This window comes from Leucoraja erinacea, chromosome 10 (assembly GCF_028641065.1).
Source record: "Leucoraja erinacea ecotype New England chromosome 10, Leri_hhj_1, whole genome shotgun sequence".
NCBI lineage: Eukaryota > Metazoa > Chordata > Chondrichthyes > Rajiformes > Rajidae > Leucoraja > Leucoraja erinaceus.
The window spans coordinates 9,044,368-9,061,602 of record NC_073386.1 but is presented as its reverse complement, the minus strand read 5'-3'; the positions used below and the strand labels follow the sequence as shown (position 1 = coordinate 9,061,602).

At 38.9% G+C, this 17,235-nt stretch overlaps 1 protein-coding gene across 9 annotated transcripts in view; it reads right to left on the bottom strand.

Moving 5' to 3' along the window:
- Positions 1-17,235, bottom strand: part of ccdc18 (coiled-coil domain containing 18) — a 78,654-nt gene that overhangs the window by 44,282 nt on the left and 17,137 nt on the right. For all 9 annotated transcript variants that reach the window (XM_055641422.1, XM_055641423.1, XM_055641425.1 and 6 more), the window contains 9 exons: positions 16,983-17,111; positions 15,738-15,834; positions 15,533-15,654; positions 14,615-14,921; positions 11,822-11,958; positions 10,102-10,235; positions 9,267-9,472; positions 3,531-3,641; positions 2,775-2,906 (listed from right to left, as the gene is read on the bottom strand). In XM_055641422.1, the coding sequence (XP_055497397.1) occupies positions 2,775-2,906; positions 3,531-3,641; positions 9,267-9,472; positions 10,102-10,235; positions 11,822-11,958; positions 14,615-14,921; positions 15,533-15,654; positions 15,738-15,834; positions 16,983-17,111 (1,375 nt within the window). The remainder of the gene's footprint in view (positions 1-2,774; positions 2,907-3,530; positions 3,642-9,266; positions 9,473-10,101; positions 10,236-11,821; positions 11,959-14,614; positions 14,922-15,532; positions 15,655-15,737; positions 15,835-16,982; positions 17,112-17,235) is intronic.

The following is a 17,235-nucleotide window of genomic DNA, read 5'->3' as shown; positions in this document are numbered from 1 at the left end:
CTGTTTTTCAGACTGAGGGCTACATCAACTGACATGCCACTTTATTCATATTAATAATTTGGATGTGAATGTAGTTGGCTTAGTCAGTAAGTTTGAGGATGGCACTAAAATTGGTGGCATAGTGGACCGTGAAGGTGGTTTTCTACGACTACAACAGGATCTTGATCAACTGGGTCAATGCTTACTCTTGCAGAATCAAACAGCATCTCAAGAGGTCTGGTCATTCATGACACAGATGAGAAGCCATGTATTTTGCCAGAATGTAGTGAAGCTTTGGAATTCTCTATTCAAGAGAGCAGTGGAGATACAGCAATTGAAGATTGTCAACCATTATTTTAGTGAATGACAGAGCACAATGACCAACATGATTTACTCCCAATTCTATTTCTTAAGGATTTGTATATGAGCTTCATGCCAAATGTTGCATAAAAGCTTCTAAGGCAGCTCATCTCCTGAATCTCAATTCAAACAGTTTTATGAAAGATTAACATACAAGTGAATGGAGTAGGAAAATGTAGAACTATTTTTGCTGAAAATGCAACAAAGATGATGGAAATCTGATATAAAAACAGAAAATACTGGAAACCTCTAAAAAGGTTTTAACCTGTTATATGGATTGAAATGTATTCCCAGAAGTTTCTGTTTTAGAATAAACTGCCTGTTCCTTGCAGTTGATTAAAATTTAAAACAGCAAAAGAATCGTAGCGAGGTAATGGTACGTACCTATGCACTAAAATGTAAATACAAAAATAATGCAGAAGAATCAATAATTTACAACTGATTTCTCATCTTTGTTTAAAATTGTTCTGAAGTAATGACATGGAATAATTCCAATGTGATGAGAACTAAAACCAATATAAAAGCATAAAAGTGGTCAAAAGGAAAATGTACTATGACCAAATCACAGCAAAGATGAGAAAAGCACATGAAATTATTATGCTGTATCCAAGAATGGATAACAAAAGCAGCTGGAACAAGTCCTAAAGAATGATGGCTTCAATCTGACACCACAAGTTCATGCCACAAACAGTTCTGACAGACATTAGACTTTACCCAGGCAACCAACAAAAGATCAACTCTTACCCTGTTAACATTAATAACAGTTGCATTGATGCTCGTACTTTATCATAAACAATGTTGCAAACATAGTTGAATGAGATATTTAATATCCTGCCAAATTGCACAATTGCCTGCATTGGAATTAAAGAAATCGGGAGCCAATATGATGGACCAATGCAAAAAAACTTAAATTCACAGCAATAAAGTAAAGCTAGTGATAAGTTTCATAATAACTCAGCTTTTGCTATTAAAAACTCCACTGTGAACTGCGCAACAAGGCAGGCAAGGGCGAGTATCTCTAGGCAGCTGATTTCTAAACCATCAAAAAGCAACTAGGGTTTCCATTTGGTAGATTGGGAAATATGCCCACTGAACCAGTAGGCCCATTGATTTCAATAACAAAATAATCAGCTTGCAGGAAAAGCTATTTTTTCTTTCTTTGGATCTCAATAGCTTAGCTTAATTTATGTTTGCTTCTTTTTGGTCCTGTATTTTCCAAGATTTTTCTTTAAATTGAAGAATTCCAAAATGTAATTGGACATATTTGTTAATGTGTTGATATCTCTTTGGCATTGTGTAAGCACAGGGCAGGATCGATGCAGTTCTCAAAGGATTTCAAGGTTCACGTTGTTCTGAAAGGCTCTGGGTCGCACTCAGCTGGTTACTGCCTTCCCAATGGAAGCCAGAAACCCCAGATCAGAATCACTCCCAGCTATTAATGGGTTAAAGCGGCAGTCAACATGGCTTACTGGTCAGCAGATGATCCAGGTTCCCCATATATTATGGATCCTGAAACAACCTATAAACGGAACTGCAAAAATATATGGATATGAATTTATTTTACTCTCACAGATGATTTTTTGTGATTTTCTGTCGACACCAGAAACATCAAAGCATTTTGGTGGAAATTAATTTTTTTTTAAAAACATTTATTTTGCATAATCAAGTCACATTGTGTGAACAATTATGGTTTTATACCTCAGAAGATTGATATATGTTGTTGTTTTGCAAAGCGAATTTCTTGTTTACTGAATGCTGATAGTACTCTATTATACAAACATCAGTGATGCAGACAACTGCTGACTCAATTACCAGCAATTTAATGAACTCTATTTTCATTGATAGCAACAGGAACTTTGAAGGTTTGGTTTCTCCCGTGTATGAATTCAAACATTCTGTTCGAACTAAACTTGCTTATATTCATTGGAGACACAAGGAACTAATAGATGTTAGTTTACAATAAAAGACACAAAGTGGTGGAGTAACTCAGTGGGTCAGGCAGCATCTCTGGAGTACATGGATACTCGACGTTTCTGATCAGGACCCTTTTTCTTTCCCGTTTATGAAGTGTTATCCGTGATATAAAGGAATAACTAGTCAGGAGGAAAATACACAAATAGGTTAGATTACAAATGATTTTCCGTGACATCAGCTCTCAAAAATAAAAGAATCGTGGCTTATGGTTTTAAAAGAAAGATTATTTGCATTGTCTGTCATATTGATTCCCAATTATTAACATTGAACTGCTTGTGAATGGTTTGAGAATCACATTTACTTCGATGAATGCGGACCATTGTTACCCACAAAAAAGAAACATTTGTTCATTTTAAAGCTGCCAAGTTCAAGACCAGTCTGCATCTAAAAGCCTAAACTGCCAACAACAATCAGCACCAGTATATACTGAAGTGAACTGCATCAGTATAAAGAAACCTTACAATTTCAATCTGCTGTTCCAACTCCTGGCACTGCTCAGTTTGTATCTTCTTGGTCTGTTCACTAGCAACAATATTTTCTTCTTGTTGCTCTTCAATTAATTTTTCCAATTTGATCATTTCTTTGTTCTTTTCCTAGCATATAAACAAAGTAGAATTAAACCACTGTAGAAAATATCTTTCAATGCCTCTCCCTGTACTTTTCCCCATAAAGAAAACACAATCCTTTGGACTTTTCACATACCAACTCGCTGAAAATATCTGCCTTTTTCCCCTTCATTTCCCACTAGAATCTGCATGTTTACTTAAATAATCAAGGATAATAGCTCTTATATAAGCATTTCTAGATTACTCACACCTCTATTATATAATTTTGGTCACTTTTTTTTTGAAGGTTCACATAATTGATGAAGTACTTGTCTAAAAAAAAGTAAAAGTAAATATACTTCTAGAATTTTACATTTCAAATTACATTTCAGTATTTCAAGGTAAATTTTGGTGATTAATTAAAGTACTTATAGTGGTGAAATGTGAAATTATTGAATACTTAAATTCAAAGTGTATTTTTAGATTATAGCAGTTCATTTGATACATACACACACACATCTATAATATAAATATATATACACACACACACAAACACATAATATGTTTTTAATGATATGGGAAGTGATCCCAGCAGTGCATTCTTGCTATTTTAAAAAAATAAATCATAGATAACGCGGTTCAAAAGTTATTTAATTGTAATCCCAATTTTACCGCAAGTTCTCGTTCATATTCAACAACTTTGACTGCGTTGGTCGAATAGGCAATAGTTTTCTCCTCCAATTGTTTCTCCACAGTGGATAGCTGCGATTTAGATTTTCTTAGCTGTCAAATAGATAGATATGGGTAAATTAAAATATCCTCAGTGATCATTATTAAGTATAAAATAATTAGAAAATAGGCTCTTTAAATTTAACTCCTATCATTTAGCTACTTCTCTTCCTTAAAAATAAGGCATTCTTGTGCACCATCAAGCAGCATTTACACTAATGCCTTCATTCTCACCATGACAAACAATGACAAGATCGAGGACAGGAAGGAGACAGAGATGAACAATAATATTTGTCATTTAAAATTTGCAATTCCATGCCGGCGATTTTGGATCAGATATTCAGAATAAAATTTGTAATTTTGGAATACAAACAATTTCAAAGTAAGCATTTTCTTCTACTTTAAAACATTGAAAAGTATTTACAAAATAAATACGTGGTTCAGAAGCTTCATTAAAACAATTGTTGTACAGGTGCACAACCTTTTATTCGAAAGCTTTGGGACCAGACACCTTTCGTAATTCAGAATTTGTCGGTCTTCGGAATGGAAATTTTTTTGCGTAGATTTTAATGGCTGGCTCAGTGGTAGAGTGCTCGGCTCATAACCGCAAGGTCGCGAGTTTGCGCCTTGATCCCGGCAGAAGAAGTTGGAGCGGGACTGGGCTGGGCTGCTGCTGGCTGTGGGTCCCTGGGATCTCTGTGCTTGCGGTGGGTCTGGTGGTCGACGTCCAATTGGTCCTGACGTCTCCGGTGACTGCACTAACCTGCAGCCATCGCCATCGTGAAGACAGTACAAAGCCCCCACGCCGGTGCAATGAGCGGGGTGCTGGAGAGGGGAGGGAAGGGGTCACACACATGGCCGGGAAGCAGAGGGGTGTAGGTGGGGTGAAATTGAAGGGAGCGACAATCTGCTGCTGCCTGCACGCTGAGTTTAAAAGTTCCCACGCAAGACTCACGATACACTGTGTATCGTGTCTACCGTGGGAACTTTTTAACTCAGCAGGCAGGTAGCAGCATATTGTCAATTATTAACCCTCCCGCGCAATATACCCTCACCTCTTTTATGAATGGGGATTTAGTTCCCCTTTCTTCGAGGACTGACCGGAGGTTCCGCTGTCACCTCTGCAGGCCGCCCTCGGTGAACGTTTTCAAGGACCTTTCTTCAAGGACCGAAAAAAATGTCGCTATTCGGAGGTTTTCGTTATTTGGATCGTCGGATAAAAGGTTGTGCACCTGTATTTACATTTATCATTGCTGAACACATCAGAATGCATCCATTTTCTTCTTATTAAGATATTAACAAGAGAACTCATAGCAGTAATAAATCTATGTTGTTAATCCCACATTAAGTAATAGATTAAATAATCTATCCAAATCAGTCCAAATTCAGTTTTTTACATGTAAGAATATTTTGATATTAGGGTTTCACCCCAGGGTAAAGGAGGATATGGAAAAAAGTTTGTTATTCTAAACAAAGTATGTGCATAACAACAAAATATAAGAAAGTTTTAATTTGGCCATGAGCATCTCATGATAAATTAATTTTAGAAATGCCCATTTGGCTTATATGATCAAACACTTTGGAAAATTTAATGATCAAAGAGCCAGCATGGACTGTCAAGGAATAAGTCACAATGAGTGAATCCGATAAAATGTTTTGAAGAGATGATTAAAGCAGTGGACAGGCAATGTTTACAGATATAAAGTGCTTACTTAAGGTATTTGATAAAATCCTTGAGATGACTGAGGAATTGAAGAGGGTGTGGACAATCAGTCCCCTTATTGCTGGTCGCGATTAATGAATTGACACACAATTTAATGCACTTATTAACTGAGTGATGGAATAATAAGTACTAATCCATGTTTGCCAGTGATGCAAAGATAGGTGGCAGTCTACACAAGGTAAACTAGTGGGACTAGTGTGGAAGGAACACGTTGATCAATGTGGCAGTCTACACAAGTCCAAAGTTAAAATGAAATAAGCAAATAGATTTCAATTTAAGGATTTTTTCATTCTGACCCAAAAAGATAGAGAGAAAAAAAAGGGAAAGATTAGTAATAATAATGTCCACGAGTCTGCAGGGTCCATGTACACAAACCATTAAAAATTAACATTATAGAACACAAAAAAATGTTGGCTTCTTTTTCTACAGAACTAGTGTATCACAAGCAAAACAAACGCTGCAACTGTATAAAACCCTAAATCATGTCCCATCACTTGTTCCCCCCATTCATTGAGATCATGGCTGCTTTACAACCTAGCTCTGTACTTATCATATCCCTGATTTGTGATCATCTCAAAGATAGACACAAAATGCTGTAGTAACTCAGCAGGACGGGCAGCATCTATGGAGAGAAAGAATGGGTGACGTTTCGGATCGAGACCCTTCTTCAGACGAAGGGTCTTGACCCGAAACATCACCCATTCCTTCTCTCCAGAGATGCTGCCTGTCCCGTTGAGTTACGACAGCATTTTGTGTCTATTTTCGGTATATAAAGCACATGGCATTGGGGGTTCAGTATTGATGTGGATAGAGAACTGGCTGGCAAACAGGAAGCAAAGAGTAGGAGTAAACGGGTCCTTTTCACAATGGCAGGCAGTGACTAGTGGGGTACCGCAAGGCTCAGTACTGGGACCCCAGCTATTTACAATATATATTAATGATCTGGATGAGGGAATTGAAGGCAATATCTCCAAGTTTGCGGATGACACTAAGCTGGGGGGCAGTGTTAGGTGTGAGGAGGATGCTAGGAGACTGCAAGGTGACTTGGATAGGCTGGGTGAGTGGGCAAATGTTTGGCAGATGCAGTATAATGTGGATAAATGTGAGGTTATCCATTTTGGTGGCAAAAACGGGAAAGCAGATTATTATCTAAACGGTGGCCGATTGGGAAAGGGGGAGATGCAGCGAGACCTGGGTGTCATGGTACACCAGTCATTGAAGGTAGGCATGCAGGTGCAGCAGGCAGTAAAGAAAGCGAATGGCATGTTGGCTTTCATAGCAAGAGGATTTGAGTATAGGAGCAGGGAGGTTCTACTGCAGTTGTATAGGGTCTTGGTGAGACCACACCTGGAGTATTGCGTGCAGTTTGGGTCTCCAAATCTGAGGAAGGACATTATTGCCATAGAGGGAGTGCAGAGAAGGTTCACCAGACTGATTCCTGGGATGTCAGGACTGTCTTATGAAGAAAGACTGGATAGACTTGGTTTATACTCTCTAGAGTTTAGGAGATTGAGAGGGGATCTTATAGAAACTTACAAAATTCTTAAGGGGTTGGACAGGCTAGATGCAGGAAGATTGTTCCCGATGTTGGGGAAGTCCAGAACAAGGGGTCACAGCTTAAGGATAAGGGGGAAATCCTTTAAAACCGAGATGAGGAGAACTTTTTTCACACAGAGAGTGGTGAATCTCTGGAACTCTCTGCCACAGAGGGTAGTTGAGGCCAGTTCATTGGCTATATTTAAGAGGGAGTTAGATGTGGCCCTTGTGGCCAAGGGGATCAGAGGGTATGGAGAAAAGGCAGGTACGGGATACTGAGTTGGATGATCAGCCATGATCATATTAAATGGCGGTGCAGGCTCGAAGGGCCGAATGGCCTACTCCTGCACCTAATTTCTATGTTTCTATGTTTCTATATACCAGCATCTGCAGTTCCTTCCTACACATTGTGATCATCTCTATTATTTCTATATCCCTTGATACATTAGGACAGGTACATGGATTGGAAAGGTTTAGAGGGATATGGGCCAAATGTAGGCCTGTGGGACCAGTGTAGAAGGAACATGTTGGTCGATGTGGGCATGTTAGGCCGAAGAGTCCGTTTCTACGTTGTATTACTATATGACTATGACACGTTGATTAACTTAAATCTATCAATCTCGAAAAGCATCAATTATATTCTGAATAAAATGATTCTAAACTTATCCCAGCCTTGTCATGTATAATTATTTCCTGAATTTACTGCAGAAAAGGCATTGGTTAATTTTTTTAGTTTACGCCCCCTGGTGCTGGATTCTCAAACCAGCACAAATGTTGTTGACACAAAGTGCTGGAATAAGTGAATTCTGCCTGCCCGCCGGGTAAACTGACAGCCATGGACTGACGGAACACCGGCCCAGAGCAGTGGCGGCCCCAGGCTTACAGCCAGCGTGGACTGTTAATCCAGGGCTGTCGGTTAACCCGACAGGACAGGCAGAGTTGAGCTGGAGTTAGCGCTTCTCCTCCTCGCTGGCTGTAAGCCTGGGGCTGCCACTGCTCCAGGCCAGTGTCCCGTCAGTCCAGGGTCATCCCAGACATCTCCGGCCGCCCATGGATGAGGGGACGGGAACGGTCCAGTAGCAATTCAATAACGCTTGCAGTGCCGGAGACCCGGGTTTGATCCTGACTACGGATGAAACATAGGTCTGTATACACGCAGCAGCTGAGCTGCCGAGAATATTTATCGTGAATGACCTATGACCTGGGCATGCGCAGTCGGAATACCAAACTCGCTTATAGCTCTGCAGGTTAGGCAACATCTTTGGAGAACATGGATAGGTGACGTTTTGGATCAGGTCCCATCTTCAAACTCAAAGAGGGCCCCTACTTGAAATGCCACCTAGCCATGTTCTCCAGAGATGCTGCTTGACCCGCTGAGTTACTGCAGCACTTTGTCTTTTTTTTGGTAAACCAGCAACAGTAGTTCCTTGTATCTCCAGTAAAAATATTTATTTTTGGCCCTCTTTCTCTTCCTGTCTTCCTCTCATTCCCTTCAATATCATGTATTTCACTCAAATCATATCTTCAAAATTCCAGGGAAAACAATGTCAGTTTGCATAATCTCTCCCCAGGCAAATCAACAGGGCGTTACTTCCAAGGTCATTAATTCAAGATGAGAACTTGGAAAAATCTTCCACAAATGATAACTGATGTTAATATTGTTAATTATGTTAATATTAACTGATGGTATAGTGCCAGTAATATGTTTGTGGCTGCAGGAGTCAGTACTTTAGAAGCTATCCTAAGACATCACATGTATAAATTCATTTGCAGGATAAATGACTCTAAAAATGTGCTTATTGTGGCCTTGTCAAACATAAGGGTTAGCACTACACGCTACGAATCCCAGCTGTGGAGACACTGGTATCGTTGTCTCGTTGTAGGACATTGATCATTCTTTTAATCTGGATTTTTAACATGTATTGTGTTTTTAAAAATATATAAATTATGATGTTTTTATAAGTGATATCAGATTCAGATTCAGATTCAACTTTAATTGTCATTGTCAGTGTACAGTACAGAGACAACAAAATGCAGTTAGCATCTCCCTGGAGAGCGACATAGAATATGATATGATATACTAAGATTTTATATGTATTTTATGATATTTAATATGCAATGCATTTTTTATGTAATGTTGCCCCTTGTCTGGACCTTGAGTCCGTAATAAAGTTTATTATTATTATTATTAATATTAAATCTAAGATTGATGGATTTTTGATAATCGGACAGGTTATGGGATGTGGGGAAGGGGAAGGGGAGGCGGTACAGTCTTAGGTGATAGACCAAACGCTATCTCTCCAAAGGTGAACCTGGTTTGTGCAGTTCCTATTTAGCTCCTATTCCTATAATCCAACTTGAGCACAATGAAATAGAATTGTGGAGTAAAATGTAATTATCTTGACGTGCTGGTTACACACCTCCTGTTCCAACTTCTCAATGCCATTTTCCTTTTCCAACAGTTGCTCCTCAAACTTCTGACAACTGCTCCTCTGTCCTGTCATCCGAGTTTCCAATGTTGAGATTGTAGATTCTGCTTCCAATAATTTAGCTTGCAGCTCCTCAACTTCTTTGTTTCGTTTACATCGCTCTTCTTCGAAATGCTGTTCCAGAGTCTTTCTATCAGCTGACAAGGTGACAGAAGTAGCATACTTTGTGTCAGATAAAATACTAATGAAGTAAAGATGTCACAATTGGCAAATGTTTTTGGTTAATTATATACTGTCCCAGACCTAGATTTATGCTGCTAATTGATCTCAAGAATGTAATAAAGAAATAGGGATGATCCTCAGCATAAGGAAACTGAAAGGAGCAGAGAACATTTGTGAACATTGCTAAAAAAAAATCTTGCCATGCTAGAACAAATGGTCAATTTACAAAAAAGTAAGCATAATCATGATGTCTTTTTCCCCAACCAAAATGCTGACATTTTTTTGTTATGCATAAGTTCTAATATAACATACTTGTCAAAATTATGGCGAATACTGTCAGAAACAGTGGATTTCTTACCCTGTAGCTATTTTCCCCACCCTAAATTCTTCACCCTGGCAAAATAATCTCACAGAATCTATTGTCAATCCTTCCCAGAATTATGTTCGTCTCAATCTGCCCCATAAAAAAATATGTACAATAACCCAGGTAAAAATAATATATCTTCATTTAACCTACAGATGCCTTTGTGTTTCAATACTGTGCAGTGATTTACTTCTCAGTTTTGTTTTCATTCTTCTTGCCACTCAAGCTAGTACAACTTACCATCCTTTTTTCTGTTCGAGGTTAGTTCTGGGCTTGTTCCATCCAATACATCAGTACATTGTAGCTTTGAGACTTTACTGTTGGCCAGGCTAGATTCCAGCTTCTGAATTTCATCTTTCATTCCTAACCTTAGTCTAAAGGAGAATACTTTTAGTCAAAAACACTATAAAGCAATGATATAGTTCCAAATAAATAACAAGTATTTGACTTCATGTTTACTTAATCAAATTAAATAAAAGCATTTATTCAAATTTGGGAAGAGAAGATGTAAAGCGTTGTATCACGTGGATCATTGCTAAGACTAGTGCTGTCCAGCATACTCATAAATGTCTTGGACACAGGAATCAGCAACTGCAAATATGAAGTTGAAATTTCCACAAAATTGGGGGAATATATTTTGAAGAAGAAAATGTAAGATGGCATCAACAATTGTGAAAAATTAGCATATAAAAGGCGAATGAATTTCAAAATAAGCAATTGAGATGTTAAGCCTTTTTTATAATCAAAAATATTTATTCAAATATTAAAATATATACAATACAGTAAAAAACAAAACACAACCCACCACCATAAAACACGACAAACGATAAACTATTATACAACTATCTTACACTCCTTGTCAAGGATGCATTCAACCCCCCGCTGTCTCGGAAATCCCCCAGGGCACCCATGGATAGCATGTAGTCCCTCTCTAACACCAACCAGGCAGCCGGCCCGGGACGAGCCCTCTTCCAAACTTGCGGAAGGCCAGCTTGGCCAGGCCCAGGAGAAACCCAACCAGGACATCCTCGGCCCTACCTTCTATGCACAGGGTGTCCGAAGATGAGGATGGAGGGTGAGAAGTGCAGCCAGAAGGCAAGGAGCTGCCCCTTTAGGTAATGGAACAGGGGTGAGGTGAAGCCTTTAGTAGATGGAATAAAAAGCCACCTGTTCTTTGGAAATAAAGTATAAGTGTGCTAAAGAAACAAAGGATCAAGTTTCAAAAGCAGCAAATGTACATTTAACCCTAAAGAACACACATTACTAAGATATTCTAGATATATATATGTTACCCGCGTGTTATTGTGTTTACAGACCTGTTAAGCAGCAGCAGCAAGAGTTTCATTGTCAGTACGTATGACAATAAACACTGTTGACTTGACTCTTGACATCTACAAAATGCACTAGTTACTCACCAAGGCTAGACACAAAAAGCTGGAGTAACTGAGCGGGACAGGCAGCATCTCTAGAGAGAAGGAATGGGTGACGTTTCGGGTCGAGACCCCAACTTTGACCACCAAGACCACAAAGGCAGCAGGTGCATGGGAAGAACACCCCTTCAAGCCACATTGCAGTTTGATTTGGAAATATTGCCATTTTTTCCATTGTTGCAGGATCTACGTCCTCGATCTTGTTCCCCAACAACATTGTGAAAGTAGCATCACAGGAGGGACTGCAGCAGTTTGAAGAGGCAGTTCACTACCATCTTCTTAAAGGGACATTAGGATAGCCAATGAAAGATGGCATTGTCAAAGATGCTCATATCCCCCCTAAAATACAGGACAAATCTGAAATTAAGTCAGGTTTAAATACCAAACTTCAAATAAATTACATAATTTTAAGTCCTTTTTTTTTTTTAAACAGGTAAGCGTGGATTTTTGAAAACAGATTTGCAAGTTGATCAGAATTATTGTGTGTGAGGAAATTTTTTTTTCAATAATCAATGTAGTTTAAAAAATACCTGGATTCTGTGAAATGGGAATCACCGAAATCAGCACTCATTTTGAAATCTTTCATTTCATTTTCCTTCCTAGTTGAAGAAAAGACATCAGGGTAGTTTGCACTTGATATTCCTGTACTGAATACACCACTGTCGCCCTGAAAAATACAAATAAAAGGAATCAGATTTGAACGTATTTAAGTTATATTTCTGCATTGATGAACAACGTGTGAATAAAACTTCATCTCCTTCTCTGCTTGGCCCATCTCCTGCAATACCATCCAATCAACATATAGGTTCTCTATCCCAATCACAACATTTGTAAAATTTGGGAGCTCAAAATAATACCTGCACCTTTCATAACATTCTCAATTATTTGTTGGTCTTTAATCTATGGAACATGTGGGAATTGTAAAATATGTTCACATTAGAGAATATGTTATAGGTATGTTACAAAACCTACCTGAATCATGGCTGAGCATCTGCCCCACCCCTTGTGTGTGATTTTGGAGCTGTTTGGAGGGGGCGGGTTTAAAACCCGATTTTTACTAGGCTGTTCCAATCGCAGATGTTCAGCCTAGTAAATCATTAACGGAGAATCGCTGCAAGACCCGGTCTTTATTAGTTTTATAGGCCTCGATCTCGTCAGTTCTTCTCGCAGCCCCAGGGTTTTATAAAGCAAACAATTTGGTATGTACCCATCATCCCTATAATTACCATCCAATCAACCCGCATATTTTTCTCGGTTTGAGGGCACAAATCCAGCGCGATTTGAACGTTCTAAACCAGCGCGTCACAACCCATTTGATTTAAATGGGCATTTATTTGGCAATTGAACACTAAATTCCTTCCATTTGGCCTATAAATTAAAAATAATAAAAATCATGTTATATTGTGAATTATTTGTGAATAATCACCTTAGGCATTTAAAATGTTAATCTCAATTATTTCACAGTTGGTCTTTAATCAATAGGGAACAAGATGCTAATTTCCGAGTATGAAAATGGGACTTTTTTAATACTGTAAAAAGTGAATGTTCAAATTAAACTTATTAGAGATGGGATATGTTAGCAAGTCAATATGGAAAACACTTGAAAATCAGCAAATGAATGGTTATAACTAGCTTTTAGGTATTAACAATACAGAAGATAAGTTCATTGATCGGAATTAATATTAATAGGGAGTGAAAGACAAACAAGCATAACTGGTGAGCGTGTCAGGGAAGCAAATGGGCTGAGTGAGAAATGCATTGAAGGGGAGCTCTTTTCCAAGGGTTTTCACCTTGTCGTGGTGGAGAAGCTTGCATGTGCCTAAGATCTTGAGAGCTAAACCATCTGGAGCTACGCTCCTGGCAGGGTCACCCATGGCGAGCAGGTCGAGAGGAAGATCCCTGACAAAGCTCGGCCCCAGAAGGCCTCAATGGTGAACTAGGCAGAGGATGATGGCTGGCCAGCAGGGGGAGCACCACAACAGCTGAGAAGGCAGATGAAGGCTGCAACCACCTTTGGACCAAGGTTGGTCTCTGTCAAGATAATTGTGGTGTCCATGCATCAGTGTCTCCATGTTAAAAGATGTCATGCAGAGGGGGAACTTGCACATTCCTCACTCTAATAACGTCTGTGGATCCAGGATAGCGTTTTCAGCCATCTCAAGACCAACAGAAAGAATCCATCGGCACAATCGCACTCAACTTTGTATTTGTATGGTCACTGATAATGGATGGGGAGCTAATAAACAAAAGTTGGCAGATGATAACAAAATAAAACCTGCAAACCATTACACCAATCTTATTGGAAATATCTGAGTACCGGAATAGCAAGGTAAGGCAATGCCATGAATGCCAAAAAGTGCTTAACAACTAGAACGTACCTTTAAAGAGTAATAATTTTAAAATAGAAACATTTTAAGGCAGAACAATTTGTACTCATCAAAAACAGCCAAATAAATAAATGATCAAGTGGTTATGTTTATTAAGGGACACCAGATAATAGACAATAGGTGCAGGAGTAGGCCATTCGGCCCTTCGGCCCTCCGAGCCAGCACCTCCATTCAATGTGATCATGGCTTGTCATCCACAATCAGTACCCCGTTCATGCCTTCTCCCCATATCCCCTGACTCCACTATCTTTAAGAGCCCCATCAAGCTCTCTCTTGAAAGTATCCAGAGAACCGGCCTCCACTGCCCTCTGAGGCAGAGAATTCCACATACTCACAACTCTGTGTGAAAAAATGTTTCCTCATCTCCGTCCTAAATGCCTTACCCCTTATTCTTAAACTTTTGTTCCTTTAGTAACCAATACTTGGCTACGTTATCACAGAACCATTTTACAGCTTTTCAAGTTGGTGGGAAAGACTCCATTTATGGTATATGGACACACTGATCTGTTTTGTAGTAAATGCCTATTATGTTCTGTTGTGCTGAAGCAAAGTAAGAATTTCATTGTCCTATTAGGGACATGACAATAAACTCACTTGAACTTGAACATTTAGTCTCTGGTACTGAATTTCAGCCTAGCTGTCTCTGAAAAGGGGTTTAAACCCAGAAACCTCTGAATCATGGAACAAATGTTTTACCAGTAAAATAAATAGGTCAAACAAACACCCCATGAAAAACAAAGCATGTTAAATATAGGGGAATCTTGGTTCTAGAAGGTCTTGCAAAAGAAGATACCAATGAATATAAAACAAATCTTGTGAGGAGTTAGCATTATTCAAGCCTTGACAGGATTTGGATATTTTTGAGAACAAAAAAATGTCATGATGTTAAAACAGTGTCCTACCCCATTGAGTATTTCGACATTTATTCTTGTTTACCTCTTTACTTCCTGTCCGATTAAGTTGTAGAAGTGACTCCAAGTTCCTCATCTCCATTTTAGTGCTCTCCAGCTCTTTACTGAACCGAAGCAATTTATCATTTTGGGAAGTTGTAAGTAATCGTAGTTCTGTATTCTCCAGCCTCAAGCCTTCTCGATCTTTCAAAATAGTCTCTTTATTGGCCAGTTCATTTTCTAACATTTTAACTTTTTCTTTAGTATCAGATAAAACTGAATAGATCCCTGCATTCTTAGTCTCCAGATCCTTTTGAGCCACCTTTAGATCACAGTTTTGTTCCTTTATAAGCCTGCATGAAAAGACAATTGGTCAATGTCTTTCTCCATTTTATACACATGTAACAAAAATTAATAATTTTATTGCTGCTGCGCAGTTATTGCAAGCAGTGATAAAAATAAAGGAAGCAATACCTACTTCAGAAAAACTGTTAAAGAGTGCAATGAATATCCGGTTAAGCTAGCTCTTCTCTATACTGGTGTTATATATGAAATTCTCCATACAGGACAAAGAAAGGGGGAAACAAAACATCTGCAGGAGATGGCTTACACGCAGGAAGAGAGGAAGCAGATGCAGGAGTGAGAGTGCGTGCACAGGAGAGAAGGTTCTTGGACAGATAATGGATACATGTGTAGGACAGATAGGAAGTGTGCAGGGGACAAGATAGTATGCCTGCATGAGACAGAGCATAAACTGAGAAAGGGATGGAGCACAAGCTGGGGGGGAGGAGGCACTGTAAGAGAGGGAAAGTGTGAGAGGGAGAGATAGAGAAGGAGAATGCAAAAAAAAAGCAAAAAAAAGGTGGTTGATGGGTTCTCAGCTGTTATCAAATGTTGAACAGCATGCATTGTCATCGTATTTGCAACAGCAGTGAAGGAGGTATACGCATATTGAAAGATTAACCTGATTTCTTCGCTCTTCTTTTCCACCTCTTTTTCTAGGCTAGTGCATTTCCCAAGTAAACCTGCTCTGTTCTTATCACAGTGATCCAAGCTGCTCTGCCAGTCTTCTTCATTAGCTTGAAACTGTAATATAAAAGATAAAACGGATCAAGTATTCCCACATATTTTATGACTGCATTGAAATCCAACTCTACACCCTTCCTCACCATGGTAATTTTTTCTGTAGTCTTTTCCTTGTACCGTTTGAACGCGACAGAAAGTTCTTCAGCATCAAAGAGGGCTTCATTTCTTTGTTGTTCAGCTCTATTTAAAAACAAAATATATTGCTTCATTCTTGGCCTAATCGTCAATGATTCTCCTTAGCAAGATTATGTCCTAAAGAACAGAATAGTCCCACTCTATTCAACAAAGCCAAGGCAATCTTAATTGTTTTTAAAGTACCGGTTCTCCCCAATTACAAACCAACCTAATCTTTCTCATTAAAATACAAAACACTATACATAATTTCCGTTGAAATACATTTTTTCAATAAGGTTCCAACTCTGAAAAGCTATTGTCTTCTTCAAAATGGATGTATTCTCCTCTGTACCAATTATACACCCTCCTCTCCAGTCGGTGTCATCTGCAATTTTTGAAATTATGTTTACGATTCTTAAGTCCAATTTGTGAATTTTAATTTTGAGGAACGGTCCCGGTATGGATCCCTGAAAGACCAACTTCCTATCTTCCTCCATGCTAAACAACTACCACATAACTCTGTAAGAAACTCAGCAAGTCAGGCAGCATCTGTCATAGTCATGCAGCACGGAATCACGCCCTTTGGTCCAATTTGCTCATGCCGACCAAGATGCCCCATCTGCACTAGTCCCAGCTGCCCACGTCTGGCCCTTATCCCTCTAATCCTTTCCTATCCATGTACGTGTCAAAATGTCTTTTAAATGTTGTTATAGTGTCTGCCTCAACTACCTCCTCTGGCCTTGGGGGAAATGGACACATTTCCTTTTGGGTCGAGACCCTTCTTCAAAACTGAACATTGCCTGTCCATTTCCCTCCACAGACTAAAGAAGAAAATGGAGCAATCTTAATTTCCTTACAAATTCTATTCAATTGCTGTTGGAATTTTGATTGCCTGTAACATTTATTAAACAATGTCAAATGGGCAAAGATGGCATCTTACAGCGAATCAAAATAGCTCAATAAAATTGCCACCCAAACAAATTCCATTGGCGATATCATCAACTGAAATTATGAAGAGCCTCGTTATTCCCCTCAAAATTTGCAGTGTTCAAAATATTAACCAGTACCATCTGGAAAGAGTTCTTCTCCACTGTCAGCCTCATAATCTGCTTAGTCATTCAACAACTTGCATTTATGTAAAGCTAGATCATTTAAGAAATTGCATTTATGTAACGCATCTTTAACAAAATATTATACTGACTGTTAAATACTACCTCTTTCCTCTTTTATTTTGGTCATAAAGCTCATTCTTCACTCTTTTGCATTCTTCTGACAACTTTTCCACCAGTTTGTCCTTCTCGGCAACCATCCATTGGCTCTCTTCCAATTTTTCTTCAGCAACTCTTATTAAAAAAGAAAACTCTTATTGAGAAAGAAAACAAACATTGACTCTACATCTAAACATCATGGTCTTTAGCATAATAATCACTTGCCAACTCCGCCACTGAGAACAGATAAAGTTAAATT